At 52.8% G+C, this 19,787-nt stretch overlaps 1 protein-coding gene across 4 annotated transcripts in view; it reads left to right on the top strand.

The window, feature by feature from the left end:
* Nucleotides 1-50: 50 nt before the first annotated feature.
* The window catches only part of LOC125319173 (2-oxoglutarate dehydrogenase, mitochondrial), a 30,976-nt gene continuing 11,239 nt past the window's right edge, over nt 51-19,787 (top strand). Inside the window, exons 1-5 of one of the 4 annotated variants that reach the window (XM_048290220.1) lie at nt 51-122; nt 3,460-3,708; nt 9,994-10,182; nt 12,628-12,730; nt 17,521-17,565. In XM_048290220.1, the coding sequence (XP_048146177.1) occupies nt 3,487-3,708; nt 9,994-10,182; nt 12,628-12,730; nt 17,521-17,565 (559 nt within the window). In that variant the 5' untranslated portion in view covers nt 51-122; nt 3,460-3,486. Of the gene's footprint in view, nt 123-3,459; nt 3,709-9,993; nt 10,183-12,418; nt 12,510-12,627; nt 12,731-17,520; nt 17,566-19,787 lie in introns of all 4 variants that reach the window. The other 3 variants (XM_048290221.1, XM_048290222.1, XM_048290223.1) reach the window with 3 other exon arrangements.

The following is a 19,787-nucleotide window of genomic DNA, read 5'->3' as shown; positions in this document are numbered from 1 at the left end:
GAAGGGCGGGGCAAAAGGGGCGGGGCGCCGCGGCGTGGTGACGCAAGGGCGGGGCGGGGCGGGGCCAGAGATCGGGGCCGCTGTCAGAGCCGGGGCCACGAGCGGGCTGCGCGGACGTGCCGGTGGGTTCCACGGCAGGGCCGGACGGTGGGGCCGGACCCAGCCGGGCCGGAGGGCCGGGAGCGGGGGCCGGGGCCGGGGCCGGGGCCGGGGCCGGGGCGGGGCGGGGGCCGCGGCGGGGGCCGCGCCGGGCCGGGGGCCCGCGGTCGCGCCCCGGTGTCCTTGGCGCCGCCCGGGCGCCTGGGAGGAGGGGAGCCGGGGGGGCGGGGCTGTGGCGAGACGGACGGCCCTGCGGCCAATGGCAGAGCCCAGCCGTTGGCTCCGCTCCTGCAGACAGCGCGGAGCGCCGAGTGCGGGCGGCGGCGGCGGGCGGTGATTGGGGGCGCGGGGCGGGGGCGGGCCCGGCGCGCTCTCGGGGGCGGGGCGGGGGTCCCGCTGCCCTTCCCGCGCCCGCCGGCACGCGGGGCCGCCTCACGGGTCCCCCCCGCGCCCTCTCGGCGGCGCCGCTCCGTTCCGTTTGCCCGGTCGGAGGATGCCGTCCGAGCCCGCGGCGCTCCCTGGCGATGTCTGGTGGGCTCTGGTGGGCCGGGGTCGGCGGTGTAGCGGCCACAGAGGGTCTGCCCCGGAGCCCGCCCGCCGTGAGGCCCTCGCCCGCCGCGGGCCCGGAGGTGCCCGGTGCTGGATCGGCTGTGGCTGCAGCCGGTGGCTGTGGCCCCGGTGCTTCCTGGAAAGTGGAATTTATGCTGTTTTTAACCTAGGACGCGTTCCTAAATTCCAAGTCGTTCCCAAGTACCCGCCATCTAGGCTGACGTCCCCATCCCGATTGCGGGTGGGTCACATTTAGCACTTTAATCTGCTTATTGGTGAGCTCTGGGCCGTCATCTGTTGTGGGTATTCCTGAGGTTTGACCTTTTGGTGAGGTTTGGGCTGTGGCTGGCTGCCCCTCTGCACTTTCCTCAGTCATCACTCCCAGTGTGACCTTTGCATTCCTATTTGCCCCTGATATCCCTTATCTCAGACTCGGTTTACTACGTCTTTGCTTCTGGTTCTCTATTTTGATCCAACTTGCAATTATCCCAGCTCCAAGCTTGTCCTGTCTCTGTCCAGGCTCCTAGCCAAGCGTTCCTGCAAGAGATCCTCAAAGAGGATCCTCAAAGCTAGTTCTGCTTGCTTTGGGTCAACCTCCGGCATTAACCTCACTGTTTTCCTGAGAGGTCGCTGGATGCTGCTGAGTGACAACACCGAAACTGGACAGGAAACTGGAGACGTTGATGCTGCTTCTGTCCTAAAGCTTTTTCCCTGCCATATGCATGCCTATGCTCTGGCACCTGATTCAGTTGACTCTCTGAAATATCACAGAATCGTGGAATGCTTTGAGTAGGAAGGGACCTGAAAGATGATCCAGTTGCACCTATCATGGGCAGGGACACCTTCCACTATCCCAGGTTGCTCCAAGCTCCATCCAACGTGGTCTTGAACTTCCAGGGATGGGACAGCCACAGCTTCTCTGGGCAACCTGTGCTAGTGCCTCAGCACCCTTGCAGGGAAGAATTTCCTCCCAGTATCCCATCTGACCCTGCCCTCTGGCAGTGGGAAGCCAATCCCCCTTGTTCTGTCGTTCCAGGCCCTTGTCTAAAGTCCCTCCTCAGCTCTCTTGGAGCCCCTTTAGGGATTGGGAGAGTCTGTAAGGTCTCCCTGGAGCCTTCTCTTCTCTAGACTGAACATCCCTGACTTTCTCAGCCTTTCAGATAAATACCTGTGTGTGTTATGCTGTGCAGATCTGAAGAGGGTGAATCCCCAGTGCTGTGGCACTCGTGGTCCTGCACCTTTCTTGCCAGGTGTGATTGTGGGCAGGGTGGAAAGGACAAGTGGTTCCCTTTTTCCTATGGGTAAATCTGTCAAACACTTTGGCTGAATTCAGGTGACTCTGGGTCTTCCTCAGGCTGTTTGAACCAAAACCTTATGGTTTGTGATGGGAAGTGTAGCCCCTGTCATGCCAGGCAGACAGAACTACAGAATCGCAGAATATGCTCAGCTGGAAGGAACCCACAAGGATCATCAAGTCCAAGTCCTGGCCCTGCACAGGACCATCCCCAAGAGTCACACCCTGTGCCTGAGAGCGTTGTCTAAATGCTGCTTGAAGTCTTGCCAGGCGCGGTGCTTTGAGCACTTCCCTGGGGAGTCTGTTCCAGTGCCCAAACACCCTCTGGGTGAAGAACCTTTTTCTAATATCTAACCTAAACCTCCCCTGACACAACCCTCGGGTCCTGTTACTGAGAAGAGATCAGTGTCTGAACTAGATTCAGCAAGACAAACCTGGAAGGCTGGCTAGCAAAACGCTGGCCATGGAGGTGTGTTGTTTTCTCTAGTCCCTTGTGAAATTTCTTTTTAATCTGGCGAACGCATGATAACTGCTTTGACTTTGGGCTGCTGCTCATTAAACTCTTCTGGGATATGGAAACCAGCCAGCTGGGTCACCTCTGGCCTTGGGTCCTGCCTCTTGTGAGAGAAGCTGGGTGGAAAGGGCAGCTCCAAGAAGAGCAGCTCCAAGAAGAGCAGCTCCAAGAAGAGCAGCTCCAAGTGCCTGCACTTCCTTCAGGATGATCCTGCTCCAGTGCTTTCCTTGGGCTGCGCTGGTTGGTTGGATGTGTGTAAACCCCATGGCTGACCCTGTGGCCAACCCCCTGGCTAACCCCAGGCCTCCCGGTACATGCCCTACTGAAAGCTGCAAGTTGGGAGCTCTCAAAGGTCCCACGCCGGCTCTGGGTTACTTTTCTGGGTTCTCTGAGCAGGGGAGAGTCCCTCTCTGGGTCTTTCATCTGCACTGACATTCTTGGGTGTGGGCTTTTGAGGAGAAGCAGTCTGTCCTGGAGTCCACTTCTCAAGTGCTTTGCACTACTATACCCCGACTTTGCAAGCACTTTCCCCTGTAAATGGTTTCTTCCCAGCCTTATCCTGGTGCACGTCACAACAAACCGAGAAGAAGAAAACCTCGGCCAAGCAGAGTGGTCACAGAAATTGAAGCCCAGACCTAGCTGGGAGGCAGAGCGATGGAAGAAGCTGAAATTACGAGATGTGGGTGGCTTTGGTGTGCAGCGGCTCCTTCGAAGCCAGTGTTGGGTACCCAGCAAGCAAATTTGCTTCGCACTGTCATGACAGGGGAGATGAGGATGCCGCGCTGCCAGGGATGGGAGAGGCAGAGCTGGCCATGCCAAGTGTACTGAGCGTAAACTGCATTTCCAAGCCGTGAGGGACCTGGCTGTGAGACAGGGCGGATGGATGAATCCGAATTAGAAACTGATCCTAAGCTCAGTTCTCCGTGCTCAGGGGAGGGGGTGGTCTCTGTTCAGTGCTCTCCTGCAGTTATTCGTAACCCACTTTTCTGTTCTCTCTCAACAGGAACTTGTGTGAGGCAACAGGACAAAAATGCTTAACTTAAGGACTTGTGCGGCAAAGCTGAGGCCGTTGACGGCCTCCCAGACTGTAAAGACAATTTCCCAGCACAGACGGGCAGCACCTAGGACGTTCCAACAGCTCAGGTGCTACAGTGCACCGGTGGCTGCTGAACCGTTTCTGAGTGGGACTAGTTCTAACTATGTGGAGGAAATGTATTATGCTTGGCTGGAAAATCCCAAAAGTGTACATAAGGTAAGGATCAACCTTGCCAGGACGTCACCTTCACTTCTCTGTGTGTCTGAGCAGTGGGTGCAGGTAAGTGCCAGCTCTTGAGGAGGAGTGAATTCATCTGTAGGGGCCAGACGTTTGTGGACGGTCCTTCTGCCTCACTTTGCCCAAAAGAAACAGCAGTGATTCCTTGAGCAAGAGCCAAGAGGAGCTTTTTCTGTTCAAGAGGGAACGCCGTGGGCTTGGGACACGGGCAGCATCCTGGATGACAAGCGGATACAAGGAATGGCTTCTGGGAATCCACCTGTAGCAAGCTCCCAATACTGTATTTTTTCCATCTCTGGTGGCTTATCAAGAGGGTTTATTCCGGAGTGGAGGATGGGGAAGAGGGCCAAGGAGGGTATTCTCCACATTGTGACTTGTTTCCTTTTTGTCTCAGGCACGGGTGGTGTTCTGTGTTGGGGCAGATGTAGGTAAGCTTGGCTTTGAGCTTGTGTGTGTAAAGCCAGACTGCTGATCTGCAGACCAGGAGGGGGACAAGGTCTGGTGGCCAGAGGAATTCCCACCAGCTGCTCCTGAACTTCAAACTGGGAAAACAATCCAGCTGTGGGCAGTATGTGCAGAGGTCTGTCCTGATCTGGATCCCTGAAGCTCTTCCAGCAAGAGTGAGCCCAGCAGGTGAGGGCTCAGCTGGGAGGAGGAGTTCTGAAACCTGACAGCATTTTTCCCCGTTCCCAGTGTTTCACAAGGAAAATGTTCCTCTAGTGACTAAGTCTCAGCATTACCCAGGGGATTTTTAGGACAGTTTTGAACATGTCCTGATGTGGAGCAGGGATTTTCTTTATTCGTGAGTCATGTGCAAGCCAGGATAGAACGAGTGAATGAGCAACCAGGGGTATAAGGAATCCTATGCCCCAGCACTCATGGCAGTGTGGATGTGTTTTCAATGGCACTGATCCCACCCATCTAAAATGTAGGTGCTAAAACGTTCTCAACGTAGGATTTTCACAAAAAATGTTGACTTCATGCTTCTTTGGAGGGAAACAGACGGCTGAGCCAAACGACAGAATCGGAAGTCACAAAACATCTTAGTTTGGGTTGTGCCCTTTGCAAATAGTGACTCGGGAGCTGCCCAAGCGCATGGTACAGCCCCTCCTTCAGAGGTGCGATATTGAATTAAAAGCCATGAGCTTAAATACTGTAGCTTGATTTAAAAACAAGTGAGGGTTACACCACCTTGTCCCAGCAACAATCATGTCTTTGGCAGAGAGTCGTGCTATGGTACCAGCTCTTTGATTCCAGACTCTGGACAGTCTTGAAAGTCACTCCGAGTGGATATGAGAGTAAACATCAGCACTGACCATGGAAGCTGGCTGGGAAGTGAATTTGGGTCCTGTGGCCAGACCTCTGGTTTGCTTCTGGGCTCGTGTCCTCGTTAATGGGGCTTGTCAGCCTGTCTGTAGGCAGGCAGGGCATGTGCACACTTGGCTGAAGAAGTTGGAGGAGAATTCAGGTTGGAAGGAGACTTTGGAGCTTCTGTCCAAGCATCCAGCTTGGAGGTGGCCTCTGGCTTGTTGGTGACATCCATCTTCATGGCTAGACCAGGTCACCTGGGGCCTTGTGCAGTCAGGTTTTGAGCCTCTGTGAGGGTGGAGCTTTCACCACCTCTGCAGGCCCCAAGTCCAGTGTTTATGGTGAAGGATTCCAAGTGTGTGATTTCTGGGTGACTGATCCCCTGGAAATCAACAGCTCTGGAAGTACTTCCAGTGCTCAGAGAGCAGAGGAGTAACTGACGTAGGATTTTTCCTCCTGCGTGGCTGGGACTCGTTTGTGACAGCAGGAAGATCAGTGAATGAAATGAAATGAAATGAAGTCTTGCCATTTCCAGGAAGCAAACCTGAGACTCATGATGAAAAAAGCAAGTCTCAAAGACTGCTTTTCCAACAAAACCAAGCTGGAGTCCTGCTTGACAGAAAGGGGTTGGAGTAGGGAGATGGGACTGTATGACCTTTGAGTGTCCTTTCTAAGCTAAACCGTTCTGTGATCCTACAAAATCCAGCTCCAGGTCCCAGAACTTTTGGTGGGCTTGATGCGTGTGTTGATGTGGACTTTGCCGGTGCTTCCTGGTGCACTTGGCCTCATTCTGGCCTTGTCTCTTGTGTGGACTCCACCTCGTTCCACTGACCTGTTTACGAAGATTCCTTCGCAGCTCCTCTCTGCACTCCTTTGTCCTGTCTGCGCTCGTTTGTCCTGTCTTTGCTTTTCCATGGGTCCCCTGTTCCTGGTGGGATGCTGAGCTGCTGTGCTCGGGCTGGGCTTGCAGCCATCTCTGGTCATGCTGGCTCGCAGTCTTCATCAGCCTGTGTGCCCTCCCGGGGGAGGAAAGTGCCACTGCTGTCCTTGATAAGCGTTGGCCTCCATCCTGCCAGATGAAGGGTCAGATCATAGGGTGGAGCTCTTGGAAGGAGTCACGCTGTCACGCGGACCTGGCTGAGGTTTTTCTGTCCCTGTGTAGCACAGAGAGCAGCTGCTCCTCGCTGTGCTGCGTCCCACTAGGGAGGGACACATTCAAGTGGGAAGAGCTGGGGTGTCTTTGCTGTTGTCACCAAAAACCTCTGAGGCTTCCAGCTGATGTGGTGGTCCCAGCTGAGCACACTGAATCCATTTCCTCCTTGTAGACACCAGGGGTTTAAACTGCAGGACAAGCTTTAGTGCTTGCTTGAAATAGGGAAGGTAAAAAATAGGTTATTTTAGGGAATTTTCTGCATGGAATCCTTTAGCTGAACTCCAGTTTCAAAGTCCGATGAGCAGAGTTGGATAATAGTAACAATAGAATAATAAAAATCAGAGCAGAGTGGGAGAAAGGGGAGATGAGGGCATGGGGGATGGGTGCCAGAGGGCTGCCACAGGGTCGGTGCTGCTTGCTCCTGGACCTCATCCCGTGCATGTGGGGACACCATCCTCCTGCCCCCTGTTTGACCACCTTGGGTGCTTGGCACAGACCACACTGTTTTCCCATATCCTGAGCAAGCTCATGGGTGCTTTGGGGAAGGTGGCCAAAGAGCTGTGGCTGCAGGTGGGTGGTACCTGCATACACCTGGGGTAGGTTCAGCTTCCTTAAGCAGCACCCCTGGAGTTTGGGTTGAACCAGGGGACAGGGACCCAGCTCTCCTCATGGATCTGTACATGAAGCAGCCCTTAACACAGACTCCTTAACATGCCAGTGTTTGGGATTTGAAATGGAAAGGGGTGAGCCCATCACAGCTCAGAAAACTGAAGGTCCTTGTCTAGGCTGATAAGGGACACGGCAATGTGCATAGCATGAGCCCATTGGTTGCTGCTTGACTGCCTGCTCTCAGCAAAGATTACCTGCCCTAAATTTGGTTCAGGCTACTTCTCCTTCAGCCTTAAGTTCTGATATTCCTCTTCTTCTCCCTGCGGAGCATGCCAAGCAGGGTTGGTGCTTCTGGAGCCCATGGCAGGGGAAGGAGCAGGAAGCAGCCTGAGCTGGAGGTGGAAGCTGTGTGTCCCTTATGCACCTCCCAGCCTGCAGCACCCTCAATGCCTGCAGTGGGTAGGAAACGTCACCCCTGTCCTCTTGCTGTGCATGCCTGACCTCCAAGCTGGGAAGCTGGGACATGACAGTATGAGCCCACACCCTTCTTTGGGAGCTGAGTCTCGTAGAAGGTGCTTGTTTGGCTTGGTGAGCTGGTTTGGGGCTGTTCCCAATAGAGGAGCCAGCCCTGAGCTCCACTCACAGAACCGAGCTCAGGATCCCTCTGGAGCCTGAACTCTCCTGGTGTGTGGCAGACAGCTGGCTCACCAATCCCGCTTTGCCAGTGCATGGAGGAGCGCTGGGAAAGCCAGTGCAGACTAATGCTTTGTGTTGTGTCTGTGGGACTGTCTAAAAATGCCCTGAATCTGAGCTCTCTTGTACCCAAAATGTGTGTCTATGTATCTTACATCCTGTATGTGTCTATACAGTGTATAAAAGTGAGTGGAGCACTCACAGAGTTGCCACGGGCACAGAGGAGTCAGAGGGGAGTAACCCCATGAGTTTATTACTGCCATTACCTTTGTCAAATGCTGGATTAAGGCAAAGTTCTCCTTCCTGTGATAAAACAGGATAACTCTGATGGGGCTGTTCGGCCTCTCCCATGGGAGATGTGAGCTCCAGAGGCACCTTTGTGCTCCCCAGAAACTCTTGGGACGGCCCTTGGATTCTCTTGAATTCGAGACCACATCAGCAGGTTGAAAGGTGATGTTTTCCTGGCACTTATCAGGGCCCCAGCCTGCCCTGTGCCATCCGGACATCATTCTGTGAGGCAATAAAGCACTCAGTGAAAGTGCCCAAGCTGACCCAGCCAGTGACACACCTTGTTTGCAGAGTTTAAAGTGAACTTTCTCTTCCAAAACAGAAGCAAATTGCAACTCCAAGAGGTATGAATGGCAGAAGGGAGAAGGTTATAAAGGCGACACCCCTGGCTCCGTCCCTGTCCCCAGCCCCCTCCCAGGCTGACAGGTGCTCCTTTGCTCTTGCCTGTCTTTATTTGCCAGTACATGAAACAACCTTAAACCACGGAGCAAAGCAGCCAGCCAGGTTCCTCTCCATCCCAAGGGCACAGAGCCCATCCCCGCGTCCTTGTCCCTCCGTTTGCAGGAGCTGATGGCTTTGGGGGCACCCAGGAGCTCTGTGAGCGTGGGGAAGGGAAGAGCAGGGATGGAACATAAAGCAGATCTTCCTTGTTTCCCACTGAAATTTCCTTTAGCAGTCAGAAGAGGGTTGGGTGTTTTCTGTCTTCCCTTTTTTTTTCCCCTTGGGGGAGTGATTGTTTATCAGTTACAGTGTCAAAATGTTCCAGATTTTATTTATGTTCCTTTAGCGTGACCTGTTTCTAAATTTATTCACCTTGTGCAGTCATGTGGTGGGGCGATGGGGTGCTTGGGTAAATTGGGGCTGGAAATACCTTCCTGGGACATGTGATGGGTGCTGCAACTGGAGGAGCTCTTGGGGGGAGCAGCTGAGCTGAGGCGACTCCAGCAAAGGGCAGGTTTTCAGTCCTCCCCACGCTGCTTCCAGGGGACAAAAACTGTTTTCTGCCCCAAACAAACCCTGCTTTGAGGGCACTTTTCTACCTCATTTAAACACTTTGGGGGTGGCTGGCTGGGCTTTGCCCATCTGTGATCGCCAAGGCTGTATTTGGTGCCCTCCAAGGTGCAGGATGCCAAGCTCCCAGTCGGTGGAGAGAGCCTTGGGCTGAAACCAGCGTGCAAATCCCAGGGGATTTGTTTGCTCTAGCTAGCTTCCTGGGTCTGTGCTGGCACACAGCTGCTGTTCTGCTGTGCCCTCATCCTTTGCCATCATCTGGCGGCACATGAGACAAGGCACAAGCGTGACGGGAGGATGTGGCTTGGACTTTGTTTGGCCAGGCTCTCTCCTTCCCCAGATCTGTTGGTGCTTCTGCAAGGAGACAGGTTAACTTGGGTTTGGCCTGGGACACTTCCAGGTTTTTCAGACGGTGCTGGAAAAGTATGACAGTACACCAAGTCTGTCAAGGGCTTTTTTCCTTTCCAAGTGTTTTGGTTTGTTTTCTTAACACCTAAAAATGCCCATCTGCAGAGGGAACAGGAGCAGAGCCTGTTGGCAGCTGCCTCATTCTGGGCATGGGAGAGCTGGTATGGGAGTACCTCCATAGTGCTGGCATTGGTGTCACCAAAAGGATGGGGAGAAATTGAAGAAGAGGTAGAAAAAGAAACCCATTGCTGGTTGAGGGCTGAACAACACAGCTGATGTGGGGATTTAGGTCTCAGACCATTCAGACCATGGAAAGATGAAGAGGTGTATTTGATTACAAGGCCAAAATATTTTTCAGAAAATATTTAGGGTATTTAGAGGGCAGTGGCTTCCCCTGGGGAGAGGGAAATGGGCTGGAAGTCCAGGCTGGGGCTCGTTGCTCAGAGCAGTGGTTCTGAGAGCAGAGCCAAGGGACGGGGTATGACTGTGTCCTGTCCTGGGTGCCACTGCCAAGAGAGGGGTGGCTCTGGTGTTGGCCTCATGCCAAGAGAAGCAATCTGTATGGATGGGAAGTGGGACAGTGATGTAGCTGGAATAGTGGGAGAGCTTTAGTGCTTTTTTGTTCAAGGCAGATGGGTGCCTTCAGCAGTGGCTGCATGGAGCTGAGGTACAGGGGAGGAGGCAGCTCTGTCCCCTGCTTTGGCAGTAGAGCTGAGACCTCTGTAACCTCAGCCGAGGAGGTGTTTGGGCTGCAAGTGATGACCCTGCTCACCTCTCTTCTTTCCTTTTTCTAGTCATGGGACATCTTTTTTCGCAACGCCAATGCTGGAGCTGCTCCAGGCACTGCTTACCAAAGCCCCCCTCCACTGACTACCAGCCTCTCCACCCTGTCCCAAGCGCAGTCCCTGGTTCAGGCACAGCCTAACGTGGATAAACTGGTGGAGGACCATCTTGCAGTGCAGTCTCTCATCAGGGCATATCAGGTAGGTGGACTTTGTGCCGAGGAGGGTCGCGTCCTTTGTAGAGGGGCTTGCGGTGGCTGAGGGGGGCTGGATTTAGTGGGAGTGATCCGCGTGTTTGCATGGAGAGCACGCAGGATAGGAGCTGGGCTGCCTGGTTTGGAATAGGAGCAGCTGATCTGTTGGGGCAGAAGCTCGGCTGATGCTTTGCCAGACAATAGGAAGATTAAAGCTTTGTCATCCAAACAGGGTGGCAGGGAGGGGGAGGTCTTCTCCACACAGGGTAGTTTGCTGCCTTCTGGAATGCTGCTCCTGTGCCGTGGGCTCCTGCCATGCTTAGCAGTGGCATGGAGCACCCATCCTGCTTCCCCCCTGTTGCTGACAGAACTTCCAAGGTCCTAAAAGGGAAGCTCAGGAAACGTTGCCATGTGATTCGCAGCCTGATAGAGGCCTCTGGTGCTGATGGGCTGCAGCTCAGACCAATGCTGTCAAGTCAGCCTTCTGGGAGAAATGAATTTGGAGCAGGAAAGAAACATCCTCTGGCTGGGGGAAGGCCAGCAAGTATTTTAACTTGGGAGAACATTTAAGTGTGTTTCTACATCTGTGTTACAGTTTTACTTTTTGCTGTGCTCTGGTTTATCAAGTATGGGGGCTGTAATTACGGCTGTGGTGAGAAGTTAATGAAGCCAGATGCTGTGCAGTTGTGACCGTGAGCTTCTCACGGGTTCCTGTGATGAAGCACTTGCAGTGCTGTGCAGTTGTGTTCCTGCTGAGGTATGGGGAAAATCCAGTGTAAAAGGCTGTGAGTTAGGGCAGGAACTACAGCACTGGGCGAGTCCAAAGGTCTGCCCAGCCTTGGCCCTGCTCTCTGGCTCCAAGATAGTGCCCCTGCCCTGCCTGCCTCTGCAGCTGCAGCGCTGATGTCAGCATCGGGACCTGTTTGCGAGGGCCTGCATGGCTGATTCCATGAGAGATGACCACCCTGCCAGCTCTCAGGCAGCCCCTGCCAGTGGAGCAAGCGGGCAGACGCCGAGTTTGAACGTGCAGCGACTGATGTAGTTGGAGGCAGAAGCTCAAAGTCAGTGATTTGAACACAAAATCCGTAACCTCTTCAGCATGCTCGTCTCTTCTTCAGGCTCTGAATGGCAGCGCAGGAAGATGATGGCTCTTGGATGTATTTTTCTAAGCTATTTGTAGTGAGAAATCCACCTCTCTCCGTGCCCTGGTGTCACAGTAGAGCTGTAGCTGCAGCGGGATGTGCAGGTGGGGAGGTTCAGGACGGTATATGGAGGTATGAAAGAGTAGGAAGGTGAAGGAAGCCCTGCATGTGATTGGTAACCTACTTAAAACATCACACAAGAATTTCTTACTTGGATCGAGCTTGGTTTTCCCTGTGATTATAGGTGAGCAATTACTACTCTGCTGCGGCATCAGTGAGGACTCCTTAATTGCAACTGTGTTTGCATGTCCAAGTCATTATTACTTTTGAGTTGTGGAGTGGTTTGGCTTGGCAGAGGTCTTACAGACCATCTGGTTCCCACCCCCCTGGCACGGGCAGGGACACCTTCCACTGTGCCAGGTTACTCCAAGCCTGGACTAGCCTGGCCTTGAACACTTCCAGGGATCCAGGGGCAGCCACAGCTTCTCTGGGCAACCTGTGCCAGGGCTTCACCACACTCACAGGGAAGAATTCATATAATCCCAGAATACTTTGTATTGGAAGGGTCCTTAAAGCTTCTCTTGTTCCACCCTGCTGCCCCCCTGCCATAGGCAGGGACACCTACTGCAACCTTCCAAGTTGTTCCACAAGGCACATGCGACCTGGCCTTGAGCACTGCCAGGGAGGGGGCAACCACAGCTTCTCTGGGCAAATTGCCTCTTCATGTGCCTGTCATGCTTAGGAGGAGATCATCAGTGTGAAGTTAGTGCATCTGTAGAGAGGAGCTGCTCGAGTTGGGCACTGGGAAAGCATCAGGAGACCCTTACACCCCGTCTCTGCTGTGCAGGAGCTTCCATCGCCCCGTACCCCTGCCAAACCTGGTGTGAGGTAGAGCAGTCCTGCTGGCTGCTGGCACTCTCCTGTGTGCTGTAGGTGACACTAAGCCCAACTTCTCCAGGCTTCAGCTGCAGCTAGAATTGGGGTAGCTCTGCACAAAATGTGAAGAGGGAAAGTCTGAATGAAATTTTCTAACTTCTTTTTTTTTAGGAATGTTTCTTCAATTCACTTGTTTTGATGACTAATCTGTGTTGTTGCTTCCAGGTCAGGGGTCACCACATTGCAAAGCTTGATCCTCTCGGCATTAGTTGTGTAAATTTTGATGATGCACCAGTAACTGTTTCTCCAAACGTCGGTGAGAATTACTCTGCAAATTAATTCTAATGTAATTTAACTTTTTTACCCCTCCCCTCTTTTGTTTTTCTCTCCCTTTTGGTTCCTGTTCTCCTTTCCATTCCTGGTGCATTTCATAGATTCGAGGGCATCATGTAGCACAACTCGATCCACTGGGCATCTTGGATGCAGATCTGGACTCCTCCCTTCCAGCCGATATTATCACATCCACAGACAAACTGGGTGAGGGCTTTGAGAGCAGTTGGTGCTGCATTGCTTGAGCTCCCCTCTCTTTCACAGCTTCTTAGGTAGATTGCTTCACAAGTCGGGGGTCTGAAGTTTCCTTAGTAATGATCACTCTAAAATTGTAGTTGCCGGCAGCAGCAGCAGCAGTGCAGTCCTGCCCCCCTCCGGCTGTCACCCCAGTACCCAGCTCATGTTTCTTCAGCCAGTGCCATCACTGATCGTGCTGACCCAGAAGCAAAAAGCCCAGAAGGGCTGGAAGCAATTGCATCTCCTGGAATTGCAAAGCAGAGAGGTTTTGTGTTGGTGAGAGCTGGAGGTCTGTTCTCTCAGCTCCTCTTGCTGCACTTGGGGACCCTCAGAGCTGGGGGTGAACGTACTGGGTTCATCTCTGCAGGGCTGAGGCTGCCCTCCTGAACTTCCAGCTTGCCCCAGCATCTCTAAATCCTTTAGCTGCCTTTTTTCCAAGACTGAGCTATGAGTCCCTACTGGTGATCATAACAAGGAAGCTTTGGGATGCATTCCTGTCCAAGTAGAGAGGCGGAAATCCAAATGTGTTTGAGTGAGAGCTGCATGGGTGTTGTACAGAAGTGTGTGTGTGGTCCCCAGGACTTGAAATCCTGATCTGAAAGTGCTTAAACCCAGCACCTCTCCATGTGCCTTAGAGCTGATTTCTGTAGTTTGCTACCATTCTCCCAGCCAGGATGAGGTTGCTGAACTCTGCCACCTCACTGGTGCTTCCCAGGGTGGTTCCCTGGCACTCCGAGTGCTCCAGAGGCATGCTCCTGCTCCTAACGTAGAGTAGAACAGCAGTGATGATTACTAACCTCGCCAATTGAACCAGCCAATCAGAATGCACGGTGCATGTAAATCACCTTGATTCCTTATTCGTCTGCCAGCACAGGGACACCAGCCCTGGACCTGCTGGACCTTCCGACAGGATTACAGTGTACCAGGAGCGGTAGGGAATGGAGTAGGTTTTGGTTGGACCAGTTCACTGGATGGTGAGGAAGCTGCTTTATCCCACAGTCTGGACTCTGACATGCTTCTCTGGAGGACCAAACCTTGGCTGAACCTCAGGGGCAGTCCAGCTCCAGCTTGGAGCATGTCCTGTGCCTGAGATATTTTGATGGCAAGAGGTGGGGAGATGATGGCTGTGAACCCAGCTGTGGGAGAAGACGTGCTCATAGTCAGCACTGCGAGGAAAGCAGGGAGACTTTTTAGGTGAACTTGGAGTCACTTATCATGGTTGGGTAGTGGAGAGGATGAGGAAAGGCTTTTCCAGCTCAGGGTTTTTAGCCTCTGCTGTGGGCCCTACAGTTCTGAAGCAGAGCAGGAGAGGAGAGCCCTGAAGCCTTACGCCTGGTGGATGCGTATCCCTTTTGAGAGTAGAGCAGGGCCTGGATGAAACCCAGAGAGAGTCAACTGTGAGTGGTGGCAGTGACAGCTGTCCCTCAGCAGGAAAGGGAGCTGGGTGTGGGGAGCAGAGTTACCGTGCTGCTCAGGAAGTCATAGACTGGCAGAATGGTCTGGGCTGGAAGGGACCTTAAGAGGTCACCTAGTCTAATCCCACTGCCACAGGCAGGGACACCTTCCACTAGACCAGGTTGCTCCAAGCCCTGTCCAACCTGTCCTTGGACATTTCCAGGGATGGGGCATCCACAGCTGCTCTGGGCAACCTGTGCCAGGGCCTCACCACCCTCACGGGGAAGAATTTCTTCCTTATGTCCAATCTAGCCATGCCCTTTGTCAGTGTGCAACCCTTGTCCCTTGTCCTGGCACTGCAAACCCTGGTAAAAAGTCTCTCTGCTCCTTTCCTGTAAGTCCCTTTATACACTGAAAGGTCACAACAGGATTTCCTGGAGTTTTCTCTCCTCCAGGCTTGACACCCCCAGCTTTCCCAGTCTATCTCCATAGCAGAGGGGTTCCAGGCCTTCAAGCATCTCTGTGGCCTCCTCTGGACTTGCTCCAGCAAATCCATGTTTGTCTTGCCCTGGGGACCCCAGTGCTGGAGGCAGCACTGGTGGGGTCTCACCTGAGTGAAGCAGAGGGGTAGAACGCCTCCCCTCAGCCTGCTGGTCACACTTCCGATGCAGCCCAGGACATGTATGGATTTCTGGATTGTCAGTGCACGTGGCTGGCTCGTGTCCAGCTTCACATCCACCAGGACCTCAAAATCCTTCTCTACAAAGCTGCTTTCCATCCATCCATCCATCCATCCATCCATCCATCCATCCATCCATCCGTGCTGGGACTGGGGATTGCCCCGGCTCTTGCATTTGGCGTTGTTGAACTTCACGAAGTTCACATAGTCCCTCTCTTCCCGCCTGTCCAAGTATGTATGTCCTGTATGGCATCCTGTCCCTCCAGCATGTCACTGCAACACTCAGTGGTGTCACCTGGCTGAGGGTGCCCATCATTCCACTGTCCATGTCATCGATGGAGGAATTAAACCCTACTGATCCCAGTAGAGAGCTCTGAGAGACACTGCTCCTTACTGTTCTCCACTTGTACATTCAACTCACAGGTCTGCTTGAGGGGAAGGTCAGTTCAGAGGGAAAGTCAGCTCAGAGAGCTGCTGAGTCTGCTGGTTCCTCAGGAGCCAGGTATGTTCCAGCCATATCCTGGCTTCAGAGGATGCAGAGCCCAGTGTGATCCAAGAGCAAGTCTTTCCTGGCAGCACCAGCCATCATCCAGGGGAAGCAGTCAAGGCTCCATTTTTCCTGCTTCCCCGGGGTGAGTTGCCACAAGCCAAGCAGTGTGTCCTAGTGTGGCTCACCGTGGTGGGAAGCATTCAGGCATGGCTAGTCCATAGGCCTTGGCTGGAAGGAACCTCAGCATGGGTCTGAGCAAGCCCTTAAGCTTAATCTCTGTTCCTTTGGGGCTTTCATATTAAAATACCTGTCATTGTGGCTGCTGGTGTTGATTTGCTTCCCAGGAATCCATGAATTCATAGGAAATAATGATTATAAATATCTGGGGGCAAGATACAATGGTGGCAGCTGCCAGCTCATGCTGAGGCTGTGTCTTGGGGTAGAACCCCAGACTCAGGTGGCTTGAGCTTAGCAAAGGACTTTTTTTTATCTTGCTGTAAGTATTATTTATACTGAGTAGATTTCCCCCTGGTATTCTTATCTTGGAAAACCTCATCTGGTCAATCCTAACTATAACTGGGTGAACTTAGCTTGCCAATAGTGTTCAGGAAGTGGGGAAGGAGCTGCGGTGGTGCAGAACACAGAACTCCAGCTGGGTGTCGCCTGCTTGTGGCAGAAAAAGCCAATTTCTAAGCAGATCCTGCGGGCTTTTTTTTGCTTTGAAAGAGTATGTGACACTTGACAGGGCACTTAATAACAGGAGTGGTTTTGAAACTTGGAAACAATCTTGTTTCCTCTTTCTGAACAGTGAAGTCCTTTAAAGGTCAGCTTTTGTGGTGTGATCACTGTTGCCAACAGTTTAAGTGACAGTGCTGTGATTCAAAGGAGTTGGATGGTTAGTCTCAGAAATTGATCCTTCTTCTCAATTGCCTTTTGTTTAGCAACTGGTTTGGTTCTGGTTTGGAAGCCCTCTTTGGATTAAGCAGTGTGATCTTTGGGAAAATTGTCAGAGGGAGAAAACCTGCCCAGGGTTACTCGGTCAGAGGAGTGGTGGGGCTGGAGCCACCAAATTCCCCTTTCTCTTGTCCTTCCTATTTAAAAAACAAAGTAATCTCATCCTGATCTTTCACTGCAGCTGGTCTGGCATGGTAAGTGTGTAAAACAAGGACAGGATGACTACAGGAACTCAGTATGACCCTGAAAATAGAAAGAAAGAAATAGTACCTTAGCACGCTGAAATCTGGGTGGTGTGTGGAAGGCTGTGTGTGTCTGTCCGCCTGTCTTTCTCCCTGTGGAAGGCTGTCTGTCTGTCTTTCTCCCCATGGAAGGCAGCTGCCTCTGCCTCATGCCAAGGGGAATTGATGGAAATCCTCCTCCAGCTCAGGAAGAGCCAGGCAAGCCCCTGCAGGGAGCTGGGCTTGAAGTGCTCCCATCTTCCTTTTCCCCACTTGGTCTGATTTTCCCTGCTGACCCAAAGGACAAGTGTTTCCAAGGCCTTTTTTGTAACCCAGGTGAGATTGAGGCACTTGGGTCACTTAAGCTAGCCGGGCAGGCAGCGCTGGTGCTGTCTGCTTGCCCACTGCTCCAGTGTGCCGGTGCTCCCGCCCACACCGAGCGTGCTCCAGAAGAGACGGCTGTGCCTGCCTGCCTCGTGAGCTGCCAGCTTATTAACACCCCAGTCCTCCTCCTCTGTGCAAAGGCAGCACCCTTACCTTCTTGGGCTGACCTTGAAATCCTCCCAGTAGCACGAGCAGAGCAAACCCTGTGGAGCAGGTGTTGGTGGGAGGCAGCTCCCTGCTCTGCAGAGGGTCCCACTCCCTGTGATGCAGCTTGGCAGGATGCTTTTGGTCGTGGCAGATGAAGATGCTAGGCCACCCCCTCTCCCATCAAGGTGTGAGAGGAGATCTCAAACCATGCAGCTCAACTGCTCCCCAGTGTCAGATGCCGCCCTTCCCCTCCTGCTCCTCCCTCCTCTCATCAGACTTCCCACTAAGATTTCTCTTCTGCCTAGCGTGTAGTCATCCTCCATCCTTGCCCTTTTGCTTCTGATGGATTTTGACTGTATTTTAAATACTGTATTTTTTTGACTTGTGCTTTCCATGACTAGTTTTCACGGTTCCAGGGTTTTTTTACTAACTTTGACTGCGTCTCTCTATCTTCTCCCTTTCTGCACCCCCTCCCTCCCTGCCCCCCCAGACCTCGCAGTGTTCAAGGAGCGGCTGAGAGTGTTAACAGTAGGAGGTATGCAATTAATGAGCCCTTAACCCTCTGGAGTGCAAGACTCTCTTTGAATAGGTTATTCTGGGCATGAACTGAGCTGGTAAAGTGGACCCCTCCCATCTCCCACCACTCCTGAGTTTTGCGACATGTTTTATTTTTAATTTCTACTCAAAGTCTTGATGTAGGTGTGTGGTTAGTGACACTTTGCTTTGTAGAAATCCTCGTTTTGAGCCTTGCTGGCCTTTTCTATACCATGTTTGCATGCCTGGCTTGCTAGAGTACATGTTTTGTTGTGAATATTAATTTTACAAGGCCTCAATCTCCCTCATTGGTTCAAGGCTCCTAAAAATCCAATCTGTCTTCTCCTGGTTTTCTCGCAGGGAAAATTCGGCAGCTTGTCCCTTGTCTTCCTCCATCCAATGGTGCTGCTGCCTATAAATACTGAATGTTGTTAGAGCTGGCAGGCTGCAGCAAAGCAGAAGCAAAGATGCTTAGATGTCCTAAAACTCCCTGTAAAATCTGATACTCCCTAAAGTGTGCCAGGGTGTCTTCAAAGCATCACAGCAGAACAAGCCAAAACCTTGTGCTGCAGGTCTGCAAGCTTCAGCAAATTACTGAGGATTCCCTGAAACCCTTCAACAGGCAGTTTGTGTGGGATGCTCCCTGCTGCCTCTCTCCTGGATTTCTCTTTGCATGGGAACCAAAGAGAAGCCCCAGAGGCATGGGGCCAAACTCAACTCCTGCCTGGTTCAATGTTCCTAGGCATAGCTCCAGAGCGGAGCTTCTGGGGCCAGGCTTTGTTCCCTCTCCTGGGACTCTGGTGTCCAGGAGGGTGGCGTGAGCAGCAGAGGGGATGGACAGCAGTGGCAGCCAGGAATGTGTCCACTACAGGCTGACTGGAGTGTTCCCAGTCTCTGGAATTGCCCCTCAAGGCTGCACAGGGATGAGCCATGACCAGCCCCATCGTCATGGAATCACAGACTGGCTCAGGCTGGAAGGGGCCTTTCACACCATCCAGTCCACTAGACCAGGTTGCTCCAAGCCTGGCATTGAACACTTCCAGGGACTGGGCTGTCTACTGCTCACTGTCTGTTCCTGACCAGACAGCAAGGGACAGACTTTTAAGATGGAGTTCAGGGAAGGGGCCAGTGCAGGAGGGGCCAGTTTTTTGCCTCCCATTCCATGAGGAAGGTGGGTTACACTGCCCTGCAGTGTTTAGATGACGTTCCCCATCCCCTCTCTAAAAGAACCTCCAGATGGGATCCTGGGCTGGTTTGGAGGAAGCTGGGAGGAGTAGTGGTATGTGTCTCCTCTGCAGCTCCTGCCCTGGGTTTAGGAAACACCTTGGGACCAGGCTTTGTTTGGGAGCGTGGGAGGGATGAGCAGGAGACCGAGAGAAGTGCCAGGGCTGTAGACCCACTCCTTCATCCAAGCTCCTGCTTCAGAAGGGTCCTCGGACTCCCCAGTTCCTGGCCCTGCTTCTGCCTTTCGGCATCAGTTCAGCAAGGTCAGCACTGTCCCTCCTCCTCTGTGCCTCAGTTTCCCCAAAGACAACCATGAATTTCAGTGGGTAGTGAGGCACCTCTGATGGCTTTGGGGTACAGTGGGACTCACCTGCAGCCCTAAATCCCAAGGCTCGAGGCCTGCTTGGCCCCTCTCCAGGCCCAGCCCAGCTCCCCATAGCCCCCATACCATGAGTATAAGCTGCCTCCAAACCTTCAGCTGCCAGCACCAAAGGGAGGAGGTTTGCTGAGCAGACCTAGGCAAAAACTCTAATTAAAAAGCTGTTGATTGGGGTGAAAGGGTACCTGGGCAGCCAAACCCCTGAGTGGCTGCTGACCGCCCTGCTCCCAGGCTGAGCTATTCAGGAGAGTCTGTCAGAGCCCTGTTGCCTTTTCTCTTCTTTGTCTCTCCCTCCTTGGGGTTTTGTCTGTTTGGTTGTGTGTGTTTTAACTGTTTCCTTCTCCGTGTTGACTCCATTTTTAATTCCCACCATGTGCCAATACCTCCAGAGTGCTCGGTGACTCCTCAATTCCTGTTTCTTTTCTCTCCCCTCTGTTACAATTTGTGGTGTATTTTTTGTGTTCTTGGGGCTCCAAACTCCCTGACTCACCATGGATTTTAATTGCCTGTTTCCATGCATATACATTGCTTTGTGGTTAATTTCCTGTGGTGCCTTCCGTAATAACTCCTTGTTCTGTGCTTAATGTCTTTTTGTTTAATTATGGCTTGGTTTTTATCCC

The sequence above is a fragment of the Corvus hawaiiensis genome, chromosome 36 (assembly GCF_020740725.1).
Source record: "Corvus hawaiiensis isolate bCorHaw1 chromosome 36, bCorHaw1.pri.cur, whole genome shotgun sequence".
In the NCBI taxonomy this organism is placed as follows: domain Eukaryota; kingdom Metazoa; phylum Chordata; class Aves; order Passeriformes; family Corvidae; genus Corvus; species Corvus hawaiiensis.
This window is presented reverse-complemented; position numbering and strand designations above follow the sequence as displayed.